Source organism: Anser cygnoides, chromosome 3 (assembly GCF_040182565.1).
Source record: "Anser cygnoides isolate HZ-2024a breed goose chromosome 3, Taihu_goose_T2T_genome, whole genome shotgun sequence".
NCBI lineage: Eukaryota > Metazoa > Chordata > Aves > Anseriformes > Anatidae > Anser > Anser cygnoides.
Genome location: NC_089875.1, coordinates 41,780,838 through 41,802,256, shown reverse-complemented (window position 1 = coordinate 41,802,256; position 21,419 = coordinate 41,780,838). Strand labels below are relative to the sequence as shown.

The window sequence follows — 21,419 nt, the reverse complement described above, 5'->3', positions numbered from 1 at the left end:
AGTCTGAAACATTCTGGTCTTCAGGAGATCAAGGTGCTTGTGCAACAAGAAAAGCTGAAACAATGATCGTTACAAACCTTAATTGTCTTTAATACCCGGACATCACAAATGAATACTTGATTTTTCTCACAGCAAAGGAAGTCAATCCTGTTTCTGTGCTGTGCTTCTTGAAATGCTGAATGTCTAGATCACACTTGTCTATACCGCATCAATTGCTTTCCCGGAGGAGAAATATTGCAAAAAAAGGGGATTAAATTACTGAGGGCCAGTGGAAGACTGCACATTGCAACTGCTCCTGTCTCTCAGAAAGTTGCACAGACTTTTGTCTTTGCTCTTTCTTAGTGAACTGGACTACCATGATGCTGCAAGTGTCAATGATCGATGCCAAAAGATATGTGACCAATGGGACAGCTTGGGAACACTTACTCAGAAACGGAGAGAGGCACTGGAGGTAAACCATATAGCAATTAGGAGTTCAGCTGAGGGAGTGGGGCAAGGAACCATTTGTTTGTGACCTGGACTCAGTACCATTGAGCATCCACTTTGTAATCCAAACAGCAGTAAACCCTTTCATCAGATCTCCATTTCAATTTGCTGTGGTTTCATTTGCAAATAGATTTGAAATGCTCAGACCATATTGACAGTGCTTAGCTGACAAGGACAGTTCTAAAGCAGCAACAAATGGCATGTGGTTTATAGTACCACTCTGGGAATTTGATGTCCAGCAAGGATAACAAAACACATTAGGCACTTAGCTTTTCGTGCTTGTCAGAGCTTCATCAGGTGAGATACAGGATAGTGGTCAGCACTCAGTGAGTTTTTTGGTAGTGGGTATTTGAAAGCACTGAGATATATTTCCAAAACTTTTTTGCTTAAGAAAAGGGGAAGTCACACATATGCATGGAAGGGTGGAAAACCTATGTCTAACTCTTCCTTTCTGTATTTACAAGAAATTACTAAAGCAAGATTAGCAGATTTTAATTGATTTGCAGATAGAGTCCAATAACAAAACACTTAAAATAGTAGGGGTGGGAAAAAACAAGTCATCTAATGTTACTCTTGAAAGGCATACATCCCTTTTTAATGTTTGATATGAAAGTATCCTTAATGTAATTAGTTCTATTACTTTCAAATAGGTGGTGAAATCAGTCAACAATATAATCAATTGCTTTTGAAAAGATGGGACATGACTTAGTGTGTGTGTGTGTTAGGTCTTGGCCCTAGTGACAAAGGAATGTATCTTTCCCAACCTATACAGAGGACGGAGAAATTGCTTGAAACAATTGATCAGCTTCACCTGGAATTTGCCAAAAGAGCTGCTCCTTTCAACAACTGGATGGAAGGTGCTATGGAAGACCTACAGGACATGTTTATTGTTCATAGCATAGAGGAAATACAGGTAAAAGATTGTCTAGTTTGTGGCTTACAGTCATAGGGAAGATAAGAAAGGAAGCTTTTCTTTCTTGGAGAGTAGAACAAAAATATTCTGTCTGGACATTTTCTTTGTGATGGGCGACATCTGCTCTACTATAAGTTCTTTCTTGATTGGTATGAAAGTACTGTAGAGATCATGAAAGAAACAATAGTCTTGATAAAGTCAATGAAGGCTTTTTCATGAATGTATCTACATGTATTATTTCATGTATCTACAGATACATGCAGACAGGGTGTTTGGGAGTCAAAGAGAAGAGATGTGCTTGTTTACAACTGATCCTCCTGATGTTGGAAGAAACATTACCGTTTTCATGCTCTCCCTCTCTGTTTCTGATTTTAGAGTTTAATCTCTGCACATGATCAATTTAAAGCTACTTTGCCAGAGGCAGATGGTGAAAGACAGGCCATACTGTCAATCCAGAATGAAGTTGAAAAAGTTATTCAGAGTTACAGCATGAGAATAAGCGCAAGCAATCCTTACAGCACTGTTACTGTGGAAGAGATTCGTACCAAGTGGGAAAAGGTAATGTATGCTAAATGCATAAAGGACGTTGTAACATAGTATTTTGGTTTATGAATACTGAGAATATTCAGAGGACTTAATAAATCTGTATTTTTTTTCTAGCTCATCAGATGCCAGAATGAGCCAATCACTGGTTAAAAACTGGTGGAACTGGCACAAATTAAAAATTTCTTCATAAATATATTTAATAATATGGAGAGCAGAAAGAGGTGGTAGCATAAAATTCAGTTATCTAATACACTAGAAGCATATTAAATGCAATTAAACACAATTTGCATCTATTAGATACAGTAAAATGAATAGATCATTTGAAAAGCTGATGTTGAGATGGAAGTAGTAGAGGGTTATGTTAGCTTTCATAATATAAAATATTTCAAAATATTTCACTGATTTCGTATTAATTATGACACAGAATTACAGTTCTTTTCTTCAATCATATGGGCATATAGTTACACTGAGAACAAGAGCCCAGCTTTGGAGACCATTTCTATTCTATACTAAGTCAACAATGGAACTTTAAGAGGTTTCATTTTGAAATTGTCACAGACTGGATCTGCATTTAAATGAACTATTTTCTCTGTGATCAGTAATGTTAATGAAGCTATCTTTCTATAAATTCTATCCTATACCTCACTCCTACTCCAGTGCCACTTAGATTTTCCTACTGCCTTGTGACTATTCATATTCTCTATGTCCCTTTACTATACCCTTTTAATTTCCATTACTACTCCACTCTAAAATTCTTTGGAACTTTTTACAGTATCTTATGCTCTCTCATATTTGGTAGGCTCACTTCACAATATGCCCTGCTCCGTTCACTCAGTATTACCTATGACTTATTTTGGCTTCTTGGTGAGGCAAGAAAAGCACATGTGGCTTGTACAGAGCTGGTGGCTGGCTAGTGGGTGGGTAGGCCAGTGGGTGCCCTCCAGAACAGAATATGATTGCATTCTTTTTCTTAGTATAAGCAGTAGTTTGTGTGTCTTTTCTACTCAGCTCCTGCTTCTCACAAAAGTTGTAAAAATCTAGCATCTTTGGGACCATGCTCTGTCCAGTTAGATTGAAACCGGCTATTATCTTAAAAATACTAGAGAGGGATTAAAGAGAGGCTCTTAGAGCAATCACTTAAGCTTTATTTTCTTTGGAATGAAGACAAATAATATGCTGAAGGTGAAGGAATGTTTAGAATATATGACTTTACCAATTACGTAAGCTTACATGGACAAGGACACAGGCTCAGTGGGTTATAAAAAACAGCGATATTGACTAAATTCAGAATGTCCCAGGGAAATCCAGGATAAGCCAAAAAAAATTTGCAGTGTATTAGATACCTTCAGGTATCCATGAGGGACAGAGCATGTGTTGTGTTAACCTATCCTAATGGCTCTGCTTGAATGAAATATTTTTCACTGATCATTCTTAGAGCTATTACTTAGAAATTGAATATTACCTCTGTTTCCAGAGAAAATCAAAATAACTGCTCTAGTGACAGTTCAGATTGAATGATCACCTTGAACTTGAATCCAGTCAGAGGTGGGAATTTCTTCTCTCTACATGCTAGTCTCTCTGGTCAGGCTGCCCAAGACCATAGTAGCAATTTCTTATGTTAGCACAAAATTGGTAAATAGAACAGTAATATTTTTTCTGGCTTGTCCTGATATCAACCTTCAGACCAATGAGAAAAATTAATAACTGTGGGCTTGTTTGTTCTATTTGTTTTAAAAGGATTCAAATCATGCCTACTCACACTTAGTGCTTTCCCATTGTAACAGGTGAAGCAGCTGGTGCCTCAGAGGGATCAATCCTTGCAGGAGGAACTAGCCCGCCAGCATGCCAACGAGCGCCTGCGTCGCCAGTTTGCTGCTCAGGCCAATGTCATTGGGCCATGGATCCAGACCAAGATGGAGGTGAGCGTCAGATGCTCATGCAAAAGCTGATGAATAAAGTGTTTTATCATTTATTATCTTTGTTGTATGCACAGGACATCAGCCATATCCATGACAGTTTACCAGCATGAAGAATTTAGCACCTGTTAAGATGATTTTTAAAACTGTAAGGTTGTACAAGTGGTATCCTGATGGTTAGCAGGACATGTAGCTTTGAAAAATTTATCACTTATCAACTATTTTGCTTCTGCTCTTAAAAGAAAGATACTGGGATCACTGGAACTTCAGTACTGATTTCAGAAATAAATGTATCACATTTCAGAAGAAAAAGTAAAGTTTATCATCTCTGTATGAAGGTTTTATTACTATTGCTTCTTAGTCTGATAATATTACATACTTATGTGAATGTGAGTCAAATCAGAAAATCTGAAACTTATATTTTGTGGGGTGTGGGGGGGTGTCTCTCTTTCAACAGGAAATTGCCCGCAGCTCTATTGAAATGACAGGGCCTTTGGAGGACCAGATGAATCAGCTGAAGCAATATGAGCAAAATATCATTAACTATAAACACAACATTGACAAACTGGAAGGAGATCATCAGCTTATACAAGAAGCCTTGGTGTTTGACAATAAGCACACCAACTATACTATGGAGGTAGGCATTTACTCCATTTTGTACTTGTTAGTTTGTTTCTGCCTCTTCTATCTTATAACGACCTTCCCTGATTTGAAGAGACTACAATGGAAGATGAAATTTGGCAGACTTTCTGATGATCTTATAAGACTTATTTTAAAAAACACTGTTTTTTTGTCACTTGCTCATACACTGCTGAGAATGACCTAGTGCTGAGTGACAGCTGTTTCCATGACTGAGGCATAAGATATTTTCAAGAGCCCTTCCTAGGTCTAAGAAAGGTGGAACATAGAGACTTATTGGCTTGATTTCTCTTCTAAGTTAATGTAAGCAAAAAGTTAAAAATGAAAATTTAGCTCATCATGACTTGTCTTGTTTTTCTTCAGATAAACACCAGAAGTTTTTTTGTTGTTGTTGTTTTTGTTATGTTTTGTTTTTCTATGATAAAACAATGTTTCTTCTGTATGACAAACTCATAAAGGGTTTGAGAATTTACAGATTATCAGTGAAGGTCCCAATGCTGATAATGTGTAGGATGACAACTGTTGAACGCACGAGAGACTCCTCAGTTTTAAAGAAAACTTTTCATATTTGTAAAGTGACCTGTGAGTTTACTAATTTACAGAATGTAGTAATATAGCTGAAACCGGTAATACTGGAAACAGTGTTGTCTGAATACCTACCTCTGACTAACTCAGGTTATGGAAAATAACAGTGTAAGTCCAAGTCTTGTGGTCCAGAATAAACTCACTTTTAGTAAAGAAGTACCCATTTAGAAACCAGTTACATATTTTCCTGAAGGCCATTTTTATTTTTAATGGTCCTTGGTCGTAATGTACAGTTAGTGGTATGGAAAAGGTATCACAGAAATATTTAGAGCTGTTTGTTTTGTTTTGTTTTGCTTACTGTACTTTTCATAGCTTTAGAAAAATATATTTTATTCTTTAATAAACCAGTATTTTCTCTATTGTAGCACATCCGTGTTGGATGGGAGCTCCTACTTACCACCATTGCTCGAACTATCAATGAGGTTGAGACTCAGATCCTCACAAGAGATGCCAAGGGTATCACCCAAGAACAAATGAATGACTTCAGAGCATCATTCAATCATTTTGACAGGGTACAGTACTCCTGCTTTTTCTCATTTAGCAATAGTCATTGTTCTCAAAAGCAAGTTTCTTTCCATTCCATATGTAAGCCTCTTAAAAATCTGCAAACGCAGTAAAAGTTTTTTTTTTTTTTTAAACAGCAGTGAAGATCAGTTAACAAATAATTTACAGTCTTATGAAATTATAGCATTGTACAGACACTTTAAAGATTGATTTATACTCTTTAAATGTAATGCAAAATTATAGTTCTGGTAGTATTGTTGAATATCTGTTCAAATAACAGGCAAGACTGGATGCACTGTTATGGAAAATAATGTGCCCTTTTATTTTAAGGCAGTGCAGCACGTTCTATGCACTTGCCAATGGCTTCCACCTCATTAAATTTAGCTGTAATCTTGATTACAGTATTTTTTTTCTTTGAATTGCAATTTGTTGCTGTAGAAGTATATTTGTGGGGAATACAGTTAGGGCACTGATAGCTGTCAAAGAAAACCCTTTATTTTCCTGGCTATAAGTGGGAAGTAAGAGGCTGTGCATTTCATTTATTTAATCAGAGATGAATAAGAAAGTAGGAATTAAAACACTTCTGTGAAGAAATTTAGCTCCTTCCATGATTTATGTAGTACTCATGGATAGAGGATTAAAAAGAACTACTTATAGAAACAGTAGCAATATACATGCAGACAGGGTTCTCACATTCCTGGTTGGAGAACCATCTGTACATGAATTAGCTCTGCTGGCTCTGTACTCACAGGACCCACCTTCAAAACTGAATTCACATTTCAAATTCTGAAAAAAAAAAGATTACTGCAGTGCAGGACTAGGCTGTTGTCTTTATGTCGGTATACATCCCTGTAGTTATCAGACTCTGCTTATACCCTAACTTTTATTCTGTTATCATATGTGTCAGATCTTTCAAATTATTTCAGGCTCTAGCAAAGTGCTACTTTATTTTCATTAACCTCTTGTTTGTCCAGCTCTATCCAGAATGATTACCCATACCTGGAATTATACTTGATGTGTATTGGATGCTGACAGTTATAGTTTGCTAAGTATTCTTTAGAATATACTTAACTGTTTAGGATGAAAAGCAGAATTCTCAAGCCTCTGCTTTTTGAAGGAACACACAAGTATAGAAAAGGCTAGCACAGGAATCAGGAAGAGATTTTATGGAAAATATTACTTTCCATATAATGTTATTCTACTGCAGCATAATTTCTTTTTGTATTTACTGAGGAAGCAGAAGATACCACTACAGAAGCAGAAAGAACGTTCTTGGGTTGGAAGGAAGTAGCATACTAAATGGCTTTCCCAGTGCACAAGAGCAGATGACTGAGCAATTAGAGCTATTAAAAGCGAATTTATCCAGGCTTGGATAAATTACATGGCGGTATTTCAGAGTATTTAAGATATGACAGCTTCCTAAAGATAAGGAAGTGAGGTGACTGAATCCTAGTATATGTTACACTGGATAGCCATTTGTAGCATCCTTGTATCTTTGTAGTTCATAGGTAAGTTGTCTGCCATGCTGGCAGCAAGGCTGGTTCAGTCAATGAGGAGCCACTCTTGGCATCTCTTGGTGCCCCAGAAGGTCTTGAAGGAAGAAGCTAATTCCTACAGCAACCAGCCCTAGTGTTAGGGATCTTCAGGCTTTGCAGAAATAGAAGGACTTTGAGATACCAAAGGGTTCAATAGAGCAAGGACATAGGAAGGTCCTATGTGTCACGTAGCCACAGGCAAGCTGGAGATGGCCCTTGACAATAATGTACAACATAGAAGGGCTTCTCAGCTCCTAGATCATTGCCTACCCCCATCTCTCCACTTCTCCAGGTTATAATGAGACATAGCTTCATGCAGTGCTCCTTCTGCCCTTGCTTCTGTTGCAGGAAGCCTGAGCAGCTGAGTCAGAAGTGCAAGGAGATGGATTCTCCAGTAGCTTCTAGGGCCTCAACATCCTGGGCCTGGACTGCAAGTTTAGCTGCACACCCTACCTGTCCCCATATCAGATATAATTCAAAGGCCTTAAAAATAGGCCTGGAAGGATCACATTAAGAGAAAAACAATTTTGCGAATACACCCTTTAGCACACTCCTTCCATCAGAGATGGGAAATCAGTCTAGGAGGACTTCAGTATAGTCACAGTACAGCAATTACATTCTTAGAAGCATAATGCAAGTTTAAGAAAGGAGAAAGGTAAGATCTAAAACCACTCAGCCCTCAAGCCAGGCTTTCTGCAGGGGACAGATAGCAGAAACACTGATAAAAGAGAAGCTTATACTGATTAAATTGCCCTGTAATTTAAAGGGCAGATGCGACTTGATCTACACAGACTAGAAGGAGACATTGAACAAAAATGTTTGAGAGAGGCAGGCTTGTTTTTCATTTTTATATCTTCCCTGTCCTTGCACACTTGAATACTTAGCATCAGTGAACAAAGACAGCCCAGGGTACTTCAGGGATACTTCTGGCTACACTAAATAATGAAGACTCTAAATTTGGAATTTAGATAGAGAGGGCAGTAATGTATTATTTTATGGTCTTGATTATCTTAAATAGAAATGAAGAGGAAACTGGATCATCTGAACATTGGCACTAACACGAAAGTACTGACTTCTTCATGTAAGAAGGAAAAATCATTTAGCAATATATGTAATAATTCTGTTGCTCATAGGAGCATTTCTGAATGCCTGACATAGTTTAAAAAATACACTGGAAGAATTAGTCTGCAATTCACAGTGATGAATAGCCAAAAAAGATATGAAAAATTAATGCTGCCCTTGACCAGTAGGCTTTAAATGCATAAGCACAACGGAATCATTTATGCCTGCTATAGCTCTGACTTCTGTGGTATTTCTTCAGTTTAAGAAACATCTTAATGTTTAACTCTTAGGCTGTGCTGAGGATGTCAGCAGAGTACTAATGTACAGAGTAGCTCCCTTCTCCATTTTAAAGAATGTATCTTGGTGCACATAAATCTAACAACTTTCTTCCACTCCAGGAAGAATATATATATGTGTGTGTGTATACATACACACATATATATATGTTTATATATATATATAAACACACATACATAAATAATATAGTTTATAATCAATTATGAGGCTTAATTCTGCCATTGTTAGCTCTTTGAAAGAGAGCTAAGTTATTATTTTAAATGGCTTCTCCACCGTGAATATTTGAAAGAAAACAATTCCGTACTTTCCAAGCTTTTGTTTGAGGCTACATGCCTCAGACTCCCAAATTGTACCGAGTAAGTGGGCACAGTGCATATAAGAATTACAAGGGCAGGAAGAGTTTGCATTTCTTTCAGTGCATCCACCAGCACATCTGTGCTAACACAAAAAGCATTACAAGTCATCCTTGTTAAAGGGAGGTGGTAAATACACTGTCTCCCTTGGGGCAAGGGGCAGCCTACCAGGGACTTCTCTTCCCATCAGACATGTATGCATGCTGGTACCCAAGACATTATTCCTGACGATGTTGCTCCTTACCCAGTATTCCTTGCTGGAGGCTATGCCTAAAGGCACAGTCTAGTTGTAGATATAAATGTGAATCTTTACCAAAGCTGGTATATTTCCTTCCTCACTGTGATTGCATAGAGGAAAAAAGAGAAAGTGGGACACCATGTCTGAATCATAGCAGTTTAGAAGTGTTTAAAATGGTGAATAGCTGAATTATGGTATGCAGACAAACTGGGACATTGACATAGACATGTTGCCAGTCACTGGCTTTCAAATCTTTTCATGCAGATTCCTTTTTCAGATTCAGTATATTTAGTACATTCTAAGTAAGATCATGAAGTATGGGATAAAAGATCTGCAGCTGCTTTGCAAGCAATATCCTACTGGCTGTTAATGTATGCTATTGTTGATTTTTGTGCAAACTACAGATTTTAAGAAGGAGCTTTGCATGCAGAACGAGAGCATCTTGCCATGGTATATTTCACTAACAGAAAAACAACAGCACCCTATTAAATGAACCCTATGATCAGCCTTATGCAGGTCAATTAGCACTCAGGAAACCAAGGCATATATTTGAGAATGTATTTCTTTGACTCAGAAGCACACTTTTTTATATAAGGCCACATAAAAGTCATATAGGGGAAGGAAAATTTTTCTGGAGACTAATAATGAAACAAGGAGAGGTTTCAGTGTTTTACTTCATATCTGTAGGAAAAGATAAATGAGCCAATTATTTATATGCTTAAAAAAACTAATTTCAGTGCTGGTGTGTAAACAATGCAAAGAACCATTTTCCATTGAGCAAGCCATTACATGGATTTGATTTATGACTTAATTGCAAAATATCATTGTATCCGATGCAACTCCAATATTTGGCGAAGATGTTTTGTTATGCTGTAGATGATACAGATTAAAAAAAATTAGCTACAAGAAAGTGAGAGCCTGCTATAGCACATGGCACAACTACTTGAACCTTCTATTGGGAAATCCCAAAGGCAGATGCTGTATGTGAGCTTCAGTGCAACCATTGCACTCCTAGAGAAAAGGGTTGCTTTGGTAGATATGCTAGTCTCCCTTTCACTCCTGGCTGCCCTCTGCTACTTGTTGCATGACTACAGCTGCCATGTATGGCTGGTTAGGATGCTTACACATACAAAGAACACCCCCAGTGTACTTAAATATCTAATATTCCTCTACCAAATCCTGTAGGGGGAGGAGGAAGAGGAACAGGATTTGGCTCTTAGTCCCCATTTTTATATTATTTTGTTTGTAGTTACGCAGTAATTTATTTGGCTTTAGAAAGAAGATAAAATGAGCTGACTTCATTCATGGTGTGACTTGCTCCCATTGCCTGTCCTCAGGATGATTTTGCAGAGTTTCAAGTCAGCGTAGATTAACATTTTCAGTGAATGATAAAACAAACCATTTTGAATGCTTTGTAGCAGGAATTATTCCATAAAATAGAGATGTTAAAAAAAAAAATCACTGTGGTTGTGGCTTTCAACTAAATGCTGCTCCAAATGTGTAGCTTTGCTTTATCTTTCATCATTGACTTCCCACTGTTATTTTTCATCTTCCCTTCATGGAGCTGGTGGATATTGATGTAGAGGGAGTCAGTATAATCACAGCATGATATGTCAAAAATGCATGGTGTCATGAAGTTAACCATCACTTAATCCTATTCATTGGTTAAATAAACTCAGTACATTTGTTAAAACTCTTAAAATTTCAGTTATGCATAACTACATAGAAATTTTCAAAAGTAAGTTATTCATCCACCAGGCAAACCAAATCCCTGTAAAAAGCAGACAGAAAACCTTGGATCTTCTGCAAACTGTCAATCTGTCAAATCAATAAAGGCAAAAATTTTTTAGTTTAGGAACATCTCTGTAGTAATATAAATGTTAACTCAATCTGAAGTATATGGCAGATAGGGCACATTTTGTATGAGCAAGAAGGAAGAGAAGAACCAGTCTGTTTTTAAGAATTAGTGTAGATTTCTTGACCTGCAAAATGGAAAAATTAATTGGTTCAAAACAATGATCCAGATAGATGTGATGAAATTAGGAGCCATTTAACCTAGAATTTAATGGGGCTCCTTTAAAGTCAGTTTTCAAACCAAAACCTTACTGTATAGATCGTTAAAGAACAGAAAACAAGATATATAATTTCTAAATTTCTTTTGGATCTAGGGAAAAGTCAATTGTTTTGTAGTTCTCTCTTTCATTTGAAATGTGCATGTTCAGTTAAGAAATATCAGATCAAGAGAGAAGTAACAGTGATTGTGCGGGGAAAAAGGTTTTGCACAGATTCAGTGATCTGTTTACTGAATCTCGGATACACTGTTGTACAGCAATAGAAAATGAAGATAGCAAATGATAGTACAATAGAATAAAAACCATTGTATCAGCATAAATGTTAAAAAAAAAAAAAGTCTGTAGAGGAATGAGTGTGAATACTGTGGTTGAAATAAGGACCTCTTGTACCAAGTGAAAAACTAAAACACGAAACTAAAAATGTTGTACACGTTTTAGGTAATTCATTGCAATAAATTGACATTATGTTTCCATGAATTTATATAAACATATGGTTATTCATAAAAGAATAGAATGTTCTTTACTAACCAACTAACCTGATCTGTGATTTTTTCCTTTTTCCTTTCACCTTCCAAATGCATGACCTTGATGGGATGCTAGGATGAATCTGGCAATCTACACTCTGATGAATTTAAAGCCTGCCTCATCAGTCTAGGACAGGTTGGAAATGACCTGCAGGTAGAGGAAACTGATATTGTTTTGTTTTCAGATAGGCCAATATAATAGTTGCCAATCGTGGATTTAAACACCAGTGTATTCAGCACAATGCTGTAAAAAGATTCTGCCTCTGGGAAAGCAGCTGGATTAGATGGACTCTCAGCATACATTGGAGCCACATTTCTTGGGCTGTGCATTTTTTCAAAGATTTTTCAGGTTGCTTCTTTCACTTGATGAGACAACTGTGGGGAACTCCTATGCTTCTTGCACCCAGACTTCTCATTTTCTTTTCCTCAGACTCAACACAAGCTCTCTACTGCTCTCTCCTTATTTAGAATGATACAGTCTTCTCAAAACCACTGTATTATACCACAAAACAGAGGAAACATTTCTTTACCTTATTACTGTCATACCATTTATTCACCTCTGACCCAGGAGTAACACGTTATTGCCTGTAAAATAAGCAACCTCCTTTTATACAAGGTCTTTCAGTGACCTTCTTCTAAGTTTTGCAAGTCCCATCCTTTAAGTCAGTGTGCTCATCTCTTTGTTGTAGTCTAGAGCTTGATAGTCTGTAGTCAGAAGAAGGAAAATCCATGTATTTATTTCCAATATATCAGCAGGCAGCTCTTACCATGTACCTTGGAGGTGGAGTGTTTTAAATAGTCAGTGATACACTATTTTCTGTCTGTTTTTAATACACTTCTAGTCACTACTCTGTCCCTTGCAGAGAATTGAAAAGACTTGGAATATCAGGGAGGCAGCTTGTGCATCTCCTCATTTTGACTAGTTTAGTAACAAACTTTTCTCCTTGCTCTTTTCTTTGTCTTCTCTGGTTGTCTCCTCTGTATTTTTGTCTTCTCCCTTATCTCTCCCCTGACCTTTCACCTTGTGGTGAAAATGTCTGTTTCCTGTGTGTAATATGTTAGCTACTTCTTCCTCCTCTAAAACTGATGATGGTTCTGGTGATCTGCTTGGGCAATATCAATGAATACTGTTCATATACTGGATCCAATTTCCCTATGGTCTAAACTCATCACCTGAAAATGACCTTGGATGCTTCACACCTTTCCTTCCATATGTTCCTTACATTGTTTTGATCAATAGAGGAAGAATGGACTGATGGACCACGATGATTTCAGAGCTTGCCTGATTTCAATGGGTTATGATTTGGTATGAATTTTATGAAACAATGGCAATTGATTTTGCTTACAGCTTGTGACATTAACCCAGCAACATTAAACCTTATTTAGATTGACAGAATACTAATAATATAATTTACACTAGAGATATTAGTTCCTTGTTTGTTTGCTTTTTCTGTGTTTTCAAATGGTTAAAAAGGAAGTTAAAAGTAAAACTAGACACTTGAGAACCATATTCTATGGTCAGCTGTATTGCTCTTTGAATTATAAGAAAATTTTCAAAGTTGAATTTAACAGTCATTAAATCTTTATTTTTTCTTTCTTTTCTGTATAAAATTAAAATTTTTATCTGCATGAGGAAGGACAAGTTTGATGTTTTTTACTTCTTATTATTCTCATGAACTAGGTTTGGGCATCGCACTCTTTTCCCTCATTTTTTAAAAAATTCCCCCCACCCATCCATGCCAGTTCATTCTTTTTAGTGGAAAAAAAAGATGAGCTGAAGTTGAACTGTCCTGTATGTTGCGTGAAATTTTTAGAATTGTTTCCCTCAGTTCTTTGTTCAGTGAGTCTGCATATACCTTCTTGGGGTATTTTTCCAAGTTCCTGTGCAGTACCTAAATAATAATGGGATTATTATTGGTTTTAGGAGGTGGTGAAAAATGAAGGGTCAAAACAAGGTTAACAGGCATTGAGAGAGAATGGGACAGGGGGGAAGTTACAGAAAGTTAATTCAAAGGTATGTGCTATATATTTGGGACAAAGAATATCTTTTCCAAAAGCACCATGGCTGTTTTACAAAAGAGAGGTAGTTATTTAAGATCCCAGATTTCATCGACTGTGACACTTCTGTTCCTAAGTCGGTAATATGCTTTAAAGACTCTGACCACTGGTACCTAGTGGTTCATGACATGAAGACATGGGTTTCATGGGCTTTCAGAGACTGATATTACGGTGACCTTTTTTTTTTATTATTATTTTTTAATTCTCTGAAAGGGTGAAGCTGAGTTTGCCCGGATCATGACTCTGGTTGACCCCAATGGACAAGGAACTGTTACTTTCCAGTCCTTCATTGACTTCATGACCAGAGAAACAGCAGATACAGACACGGCTGAGCAAGTGATAGCTTCCTTCAGAATCCTGGCTTCAGATAAGGTCAGTCATCATGCTGCTGGCTGTAAGGATTAAATGGCTCTCCTGTTTAGCTCTTATTTACTGAAAGTCTTGTACAAGCTTTTTAGTAATTATGAAGCTTTTTTTCAGTTCATAAGAGTTCAGAGAAGGCACTTGCCTTTTTTTTTGTATGGAACCAACACTCTTAGCTGAAATGTGTGCAGAATTCAAGGCTTGTATCGTCACACAGAGATAACAAAATTAGACATCTTAGACAAACAGTTTGTCCATATAATGGATATATTGTACATCAATCAAGCTGTTTCCACACAGCAGCCTTCATTAAAGGGGAACTCATTCTGCCTTTCATGATGTTGTCTGGATGTTTCAATGCAGAATTTGGCCCTCTGGAACACAGCCTGGGTCAATTGCACAAGATTACACCCAGTTGTGAGCCAGGTTGTGACCTGACATCTCATGCAACAGGGTGATGCAATGTGGCATTGCCCCATCCTAGGAGGAACAAGAGGAAGCCTCCTCTGTTCCTCCACGGGTACATGGAGGAAGCTCCTGAGTTTGGCATGCTCTCCTCCCCACAGCCAGATCCACTGGTGATTGAGCTGTGTTAAGAAGATTAAAGGGAGGATGATGGCAACACAGTAGCCTCTGGAGGAGGCAGGGCCTCATCTGCCAGGAAACCAATCCTGTGCTATTGAGAAAGAAGAGATCACAGCAGTACGGGTCTATTTGCCCAAGCTCGCTCTATTGATTTTCTCATTCTGGCTGTTTGTATTGATTTTGTGATCTCAGTTATTAAGGACCACATTCTGAACTCAGGACATGTTTACGGTAGTCATCACAGTTACTGTGGACCTCATTTTGAATTCCAGACATGTTCTCAGTAGAAATTCATGTGGAAGATGAAAACCAAGGTCTCAGGAAAATACAATTTTCTTTATGTTGTTATTTTAAACAATGCCAAGTCTATTAGTGGTTTCAGAGTGTATCCTTCATATCATAAATGCAAACCATTAATAGCAATAGTGCATCTTTCATTATAAATATATTAGGATGTTGAAACTACCATGAGCTAACTGACAGTGTGTCTGCCCTGTCACTGCAGAAGGGACAGTGAGGCACTCTAGGGACACTGAACTAGCTACCCATGGATGGGCTCCTGTAGTAGTAGCAGTCTACCCATTCCTGCACAGTGATCAGTGGCTAACACACACAGGTACATTTCCTGACACTGGATTTTAATCTGATCAGTTTGTTGGTGTAGGATTGTCTCCTTCATCATTAAGCGTGGAGTTTATCAAGCGGAACATTTGGTTTCAGGAAAATGAGCAGGACATCCAAGCGTATTAGCCGCAGTTACAGAAAATGAATGTATTTTATGTCTTTGAAGAATACATACTGAATTTGTCCTTTGTTTTCCCCCTCACAGCCTTATATCCTCGCAGATGAGTTACGTCGAGAGCTGCCTCCTGAGCAGGCTCAGTACTGCATCAAGAGAATGCCTCCATACACTGGCCCAGGTTCTGTTCCTGGGGCTCTGGATTACACCTCATTTTCATCAGCACTGTATGGAGAGAGTGACCTCTGATTCTGTAATTGGCTGTATTCATAGTAAACACAAAAAATACCCACCTGATTGCCCAGATTGCTTCTCAAAAGGTTTGACAAGCTGATTTAAAAATGAGTTTTACAAATGCAGTAGGTATCTTCAGTGTAAAGTGCTATTACTAAAGCAACTAGTGTATATTATTGTGTGCAGCACGCTAGATTACTGCATTGTTGGTTTTAGGTTGTCTGTCCTATACAATGCTAGAAAATATTAAAAAAAAAAAAAAAGGAAAAAAAAAGGCAAGATACTGACTTTGGAAATGTCCCTTAAGAAGATAGAATGTAAGGCCTAAGAACATTGAAACTTTCAGTTGTTTAGACTCACAAAATACTTCTCTATTTTCAGAATGTTTCAATGCCATATGTGCTTCTTTTACGATGTTCATAAAACTATGTTAAAGTCATGCTTTTTTCTTTCATAGAGCAATGTTATTTTCCTCTTATGATTTCTGATTTTATATGCTTCTACTGGTGAAATTTAATAACATATTAAAATGAAGTTTTTCAGGGAAGAAATATATCAAAGAAGTAAACTACTTAATTACTAGAACAATCCAGAATCCTATGTTTTTGTCTCTTAAAGATGGTTTTCCAATATCACAAAGAATTGTAATATAGGGGGAAAAAAAGCTGAAAAGCTAATTAAATTGCAGGTTTAGAGTTATGTTAGCAGTACTTTTAAGCCTTTAACTTTTACAGATGAGGGAGTACAACTTTTATAATCAGAAATAACAAGGAAGCTAATTTCATGTGAGCTGTTTTGTTTTGAAACCCTCTTTCTTGTCTGTGTTGGACAATGTTTGTTTCTCAGTATAAGAAAGCCAGTCCCTTGTTGCATTAGTGGGCAACATTCATCTCCATCCTGCATAATGCAAAATCCCATCTGAGCAAATGTAGCATGGTTGTCTTGCAGCTTTAACTGTCCAGTGCTCAAATTACAATTTGTCTTGACTTCTGCTGGTTCACAGGCAGTTTGGTCTGTATTATGCTCTTGTGAACTGTTTGTTCTACTGTTTTTTTTCCATCTTGAGAAATAAAATAAAAAAGCAGTAACTTTTTTACTTGAACCTACTGTCACTGAGGAAATGCAATGTAATCAAACAAAACCATTTACAAATGGTGAAGTGAGCTCTGCAGCCCAGTGCTATTAAAGCAATGATGTGCCTATTAAATAAAGTCTGCTTTTCAAAACCTTATGAGACTTCTGTCATTGACAATCATCTAGTGTTTCCCTATAAGAATTTGAAATATATCTGAACATTAAAGGAGGTTTGTCTACGGAAAGTTCAAAAAATGTCATGCATTTCTGTACACTATATTTGCATGAACAACAGGTGCTATGTGCTGGAGGGACAGGTATGGCCTCATGAAGCGACATGGAGCTCAGAGTGAGTGGGACAGTGTTTCCACTCGAGTCACCTGGGCACATGTCCATAGCTTATCGGACTCTTAGTTTAGATTGTTTTCAATGAGATATGGGCACGAATACTTTTGAAGATGTTGGCCTTAACCTTTCTGTATCTCTCTTTTTCCTCGTATGCAAAAAAGCAGGTGTTAAGTACACAATAACGCTTTCATTGGCCTTTGCTTCCTGCAAGGTAAGGTGCGTGTGGTGTGAGCAATTTCAAAACAATCCCAGAGGAGATGGGTAACAATCAAATAACTCTTCCTCCTCCACCTTGTGTACAGAGCAATGTTGCTTCCAGACAAATGACTGCTGGGTAGGCTGAATCCTATTAAATAAATCTGTATATCTCTCATTGTTACAGTTTAATGCAACCAGAAGAATAAGACATCAAACTTCCAAGCAGAGCACAAAAGCAAAATCTCAGTGCTACAGGCAAGATTATGCTAAAAATTGGCACAAAGGCAGTTTACATTTCACAATCCTTTTGGGTGCCATGGTCTCTATCTGCTAAATTTTACTGGCAGGAGTCCAATTGTGATATCTTTTCTATTTCTGATAATATGAAAAAGACTTTGAAACTCATCCTTTAACTAAATGTTCTGTTGATCAAAGCAAATGAGAGATAATGTTCTTAGCACCATGAGAAGAAGACTTCTGTAAAGTACTTTTTCCGTTCCCATATCAGGTTTCTAATTTCTAGAGCAAACAAAACCAGTGGCAGACATCTGAAAGGATTAATTACCCATCCATACTTGCCTAAAATGTTATTCCATATTTATTAATTTCTTTCATGTAAAAATAATAAAAAAAAACCACAATCAAGTTCTTTCTGCCAGCATTACCTATTTCTAGGGTAACGAGGTAAATAGGTAAACTGTTATTTTAACCTGAAGTAGGTAAAATTAAAAGTCTTTAAAATATTATGTAATCAAATTATAGGGCAATGGGCCTGCTAGAGACATTTCCTTTTCCTCTAAGGCTCCATTTTTAGTAACTGGCACTTTCATTTCTCTGTATAATCACTCTGTTCACATTGGAAATTGGCGGTTTCAATGATGTTTTCTGTCTACGCCATTCTGGCAGCAAACTAGTTTTATTATGACAATGTGTAGTAACTGGGCCCAAGGTAATGAATACACCGATCACTGGGGTCAGATCAAGGTTCAACAGGAGAAGGTACGGCATTATTTTGACAATCATGTGAATGAAGGTTATAGGATAAGGTAAAATTCAGAAAGAAAGTAAGGTTTTAAGTTGCTTTAATGACTGTAAAACTGAAGTCTTCTGTGACTTCAGATGGATACAACAGATCTTTGAAAATCTTCCTGCCAGGATTATTTTGATTTTCCGGTGATCATTTTCAGTCAGTCTTTCTGTTCTTCAGAAAGGTGCTGATGCAGGTTGAGAACAGTGTTGTCAGCTCTGTGCTATCTTCATATCTCCTTTCTTCATAAATAGAGTTTCCAGAACTTTATTTCATACCTACTGGCCACAAAAGGCTTAAATGAGAGCAGCAGCTAGTGGCTTGTATTTCCATCAGAACATACTCCATTCTTGGAGAAGGCCATGCTCTTTCATTCAGGTTGTTCCTGGTGTCTGTAGAAGTTATCCAAAACACTAGCAGTCTCAATAAAGGAGGAAAATACTTTATATTAGCAGCTGGATTTGGATGGTAAGCACAGGTGTTTTTTTTTTTTGTTTGACTTAAATGACTTGTAGTTTGGAGTAATTCTGTAAGGCAGTAATTGCTTGATAGTTGCTAGTACATGAAGAGTGCCTTAGGAGCATGCCTCCAACATTGATAGTGGTGTCAATATTTTTTGCTGTGCTTTTACAAACAGCTCTAGTAATACTCAGATGAGAGAATATTACTTAGATATCAGGTGACACTGCTTTGAAGAACATTCATTGCTTAATATTGCCAAATTCAATTCCTCATCTTCTTCAGTGAGACTGTAGATCTTGGTGCAAGACGGAGTTCTAGACTTCGAAGACAGGAACCAGGCCTGAGGTCATTCTTCAAAAGACGTAAGGAACAAAGTCAATGAAGGTTCAATATACACCGAAAGCAGGGAATCATCTGTATAACAAATACTTAGAAAGAAGGATGAGCTCAGTCAGACAAGAAGGCACATGTATCATTTCCATATATTAAGCACAAAGTAAGAACGATTAAATAGAAAATCTGGCTCTCAGGTTGTGTTCTAACAGAAAATGACTTTAAAGCAGCTGTAAATTTTTCACGGTAAAAGTTTAGTACAATATGCCTTGGCTTTGAATTCCTGACTAACATTTTTAACCAGGAAAAACTATTCAGCAGTCTGAACTATTGTATTTTGTCAGAATTTATATCTGAAAAATCTTCCCATTGGCTACTTCTGGAGAGAGTGCCAGAGTAGGGAGTGCTGTTGTAGTGGAAACATTTCAGTACATTGCACAAAAAGCACCCCAAAAACTCTTTTCAGAAACAGAAAAATATCCCCTGAGGTGCCAAAAATACTCAGATATGCAAAACCTACTATAATTTTACAGTATGGCCATTGCTAGTGTTTTTTTAACCTTACTGGTCCCTAAGGTGTTTCTCTCTTTGTAAACATTGACTAGGTTTCAGAATAACTGAAATATCTGTTCCTTCCCTGTGTCCTCTTCCCCAGGTTTTACGTTTAACAACCTGTGCACTTACTTGCTTGTGTGTCAGTCTACCTTCTGCTTCACGAAGGAATTTATCTGTGGAGCTGCTTCATTGGGGTAAAGTCTGTGCCACAGACAGCTGTTGGCATATTCTGATAGGAGTCGACTTGTTTCAGACCAAATATTTTAGTATAGGAAAGCTGATTGTTCTAAACTGTATTTCATTTATTTTGCACTCTCTTTTTAAAACATGTGATTCCTTTCTAATTTTAAGCCAAGGTGTGGGCTGCCACCACAAAGGACAAGTCAATCTCCACTTTTTCCGTGATCCCATTTATTTATAAATAGAACAGTTCCCTGTTCTGGTTACCGTGCTGGCTGAGAATATATTCAGTGTACTAAGAAGGAGAGATTATCCCTTCCAACAGCAGCCTGCATTTACATTATCTTAAAGTGATTGTAGTCCTGTGGAATTAGGGACCCAACCACATGCTTTCACTAGAAGTCCTTTATTATTCCAACAAATGAATGTTTACGTGCACACAGCAAATACTGAGGCAGTACTAGGAATACCACTCACTTCCCTCACGAAGTAGGAGAACTACATTAACAGACAAGCCCAGTCATTTCCATATGTGAGCTTGACTAGGATTTCATATTCCAATCTTCAAAATAAATTGCCAGTTTGCTAGGTGTTTGGAAATTTCATTAGCATCTGTAATAGTGTGTTGCACAAACATGATTATTGGTGTATTGCTATAATTACTTGGAAATGAAATATATTGGATGACTGTCCTGAGGCTATTTTAACACCCATCCATCCCTCATCTGCTTACTCTTCTCTGTTTTGTTTTAAAAACCTGGCTGTTCTATTTGGCTCCAATTCATGGAAACTTTCTTCCATTCAAGATATCTTTTAACACTTAAATTGAAAGATGCTCTCAAGTGCTGTCCTCAGGAGGAGTGGTTCTTAAATGTGCTTTCCCGAGCTTGAGCCTTCAAACTGAGTAAATGCTCCTTGTGTCAGGAGCTCAGGTATAGAAGAGCTCTAGTGGCAGACCACAATCGCAGGGTGTCCTCTTTCAGGTTTTAGCTAGTCTGTCAGCAAGATGGCAAGAAAAAAATGTTTGCATAAATTGCCAGCAAGTCTTGCCTTGACTGGAACTTAACCGTCAATACAGACAGATTAAATTAATATAATTAAAAACCAACCAACCAAACCCAGACCAATAAAACGTAGCATAACTCTATCATCTAACATCTTGTTTAGACTATTATCCCAGCTCCAACCGTTACCGATAGCAGGCACAATGGAAGTGTGTAGAAGCAAGGCAGCACGGTGCCATGTGTGCCCAGAGCATTCTCCCAGCTGCCAGTAATTTGTGGGTCAGGAGCTTGTGGAACATTGCACACCAATGGCAAAGATTTATTCTGGTTTTCTGCTATAGCAGTATCTTTGAGAGCTCTTCTGTATTTTCTCTCAGGAAGGACCTGCTATTCCTCCTATAAATTCTCAGCAGGCTATTGGATATGTTTCTTTGAAAAAAAGAAAAAAAAAAAAGAAAAAAGAAGAAAAAGGTTTACTGTTTGTGCTTTTATCTTTTACAAAGTCTTTGTTTTCCCTTATTATCTCGTTACATTTACCCTGTCAGAATTTATAATCCTATTTTCTTCACATAATCTAAGAAATCCTGTC

General features: G+C 37.4%; 1 protein-coding gene across 3 annotated transcripts in view; it reads left to right on the top strand.

Moving 5' to 3' along the window:
- Positions 1-16,880, top strand: part of ACTN2 (actinin alpha 2) — a 68,769-nt gene extending 51,889 nt beyond the window's left edge. Inside the window, exons 13-22 of one of the 3 annotated variants that reach the window (XM_066994003.1) lie at positions 343-451; positions 1,259-1,399; positions 1,775-1,957; positions 3,730-3,864; positions 4,319-4,498; positions 5,451-5,597; positions 11,747-11,824; positions 12,911-12,976; positions 13,942-14,100; positions 15,506-16,880. In XM_066994003.1, coding sequence (XP_066850104.1) covers positions 343-451; positions 1,259-1,399; positions 1,775-1,957; positions 3,730-3,864; positions 4,319-4,498; positions 5,451-5,597; positions 11,747-11,824; positions 12,911-12,976; positions 13,942-14,100; positions 15,506-15,664 — 1,357 coding nt within the window. In that variant the 3' untranslated portion in view covers positions 15,665-16,880. The remainder of the gene's footprint in view (positions 1-342; positions 452-1,258; positions 1,400-1,774; positions 1,958-3,729; positions 3,865-4,318; positions 4,499-5,450; positions 5,598-11,746; positions 11,825-12,910; positions 12,977-13,941; positions 14,101-15,505) is intronic. The other 2 variants (XM_066994002.1, XM_066994001.1) reach the window with 2 other exon arrangements.
- Positions 16,881-21,419: the final 4,539 nt, after the last annotated feature.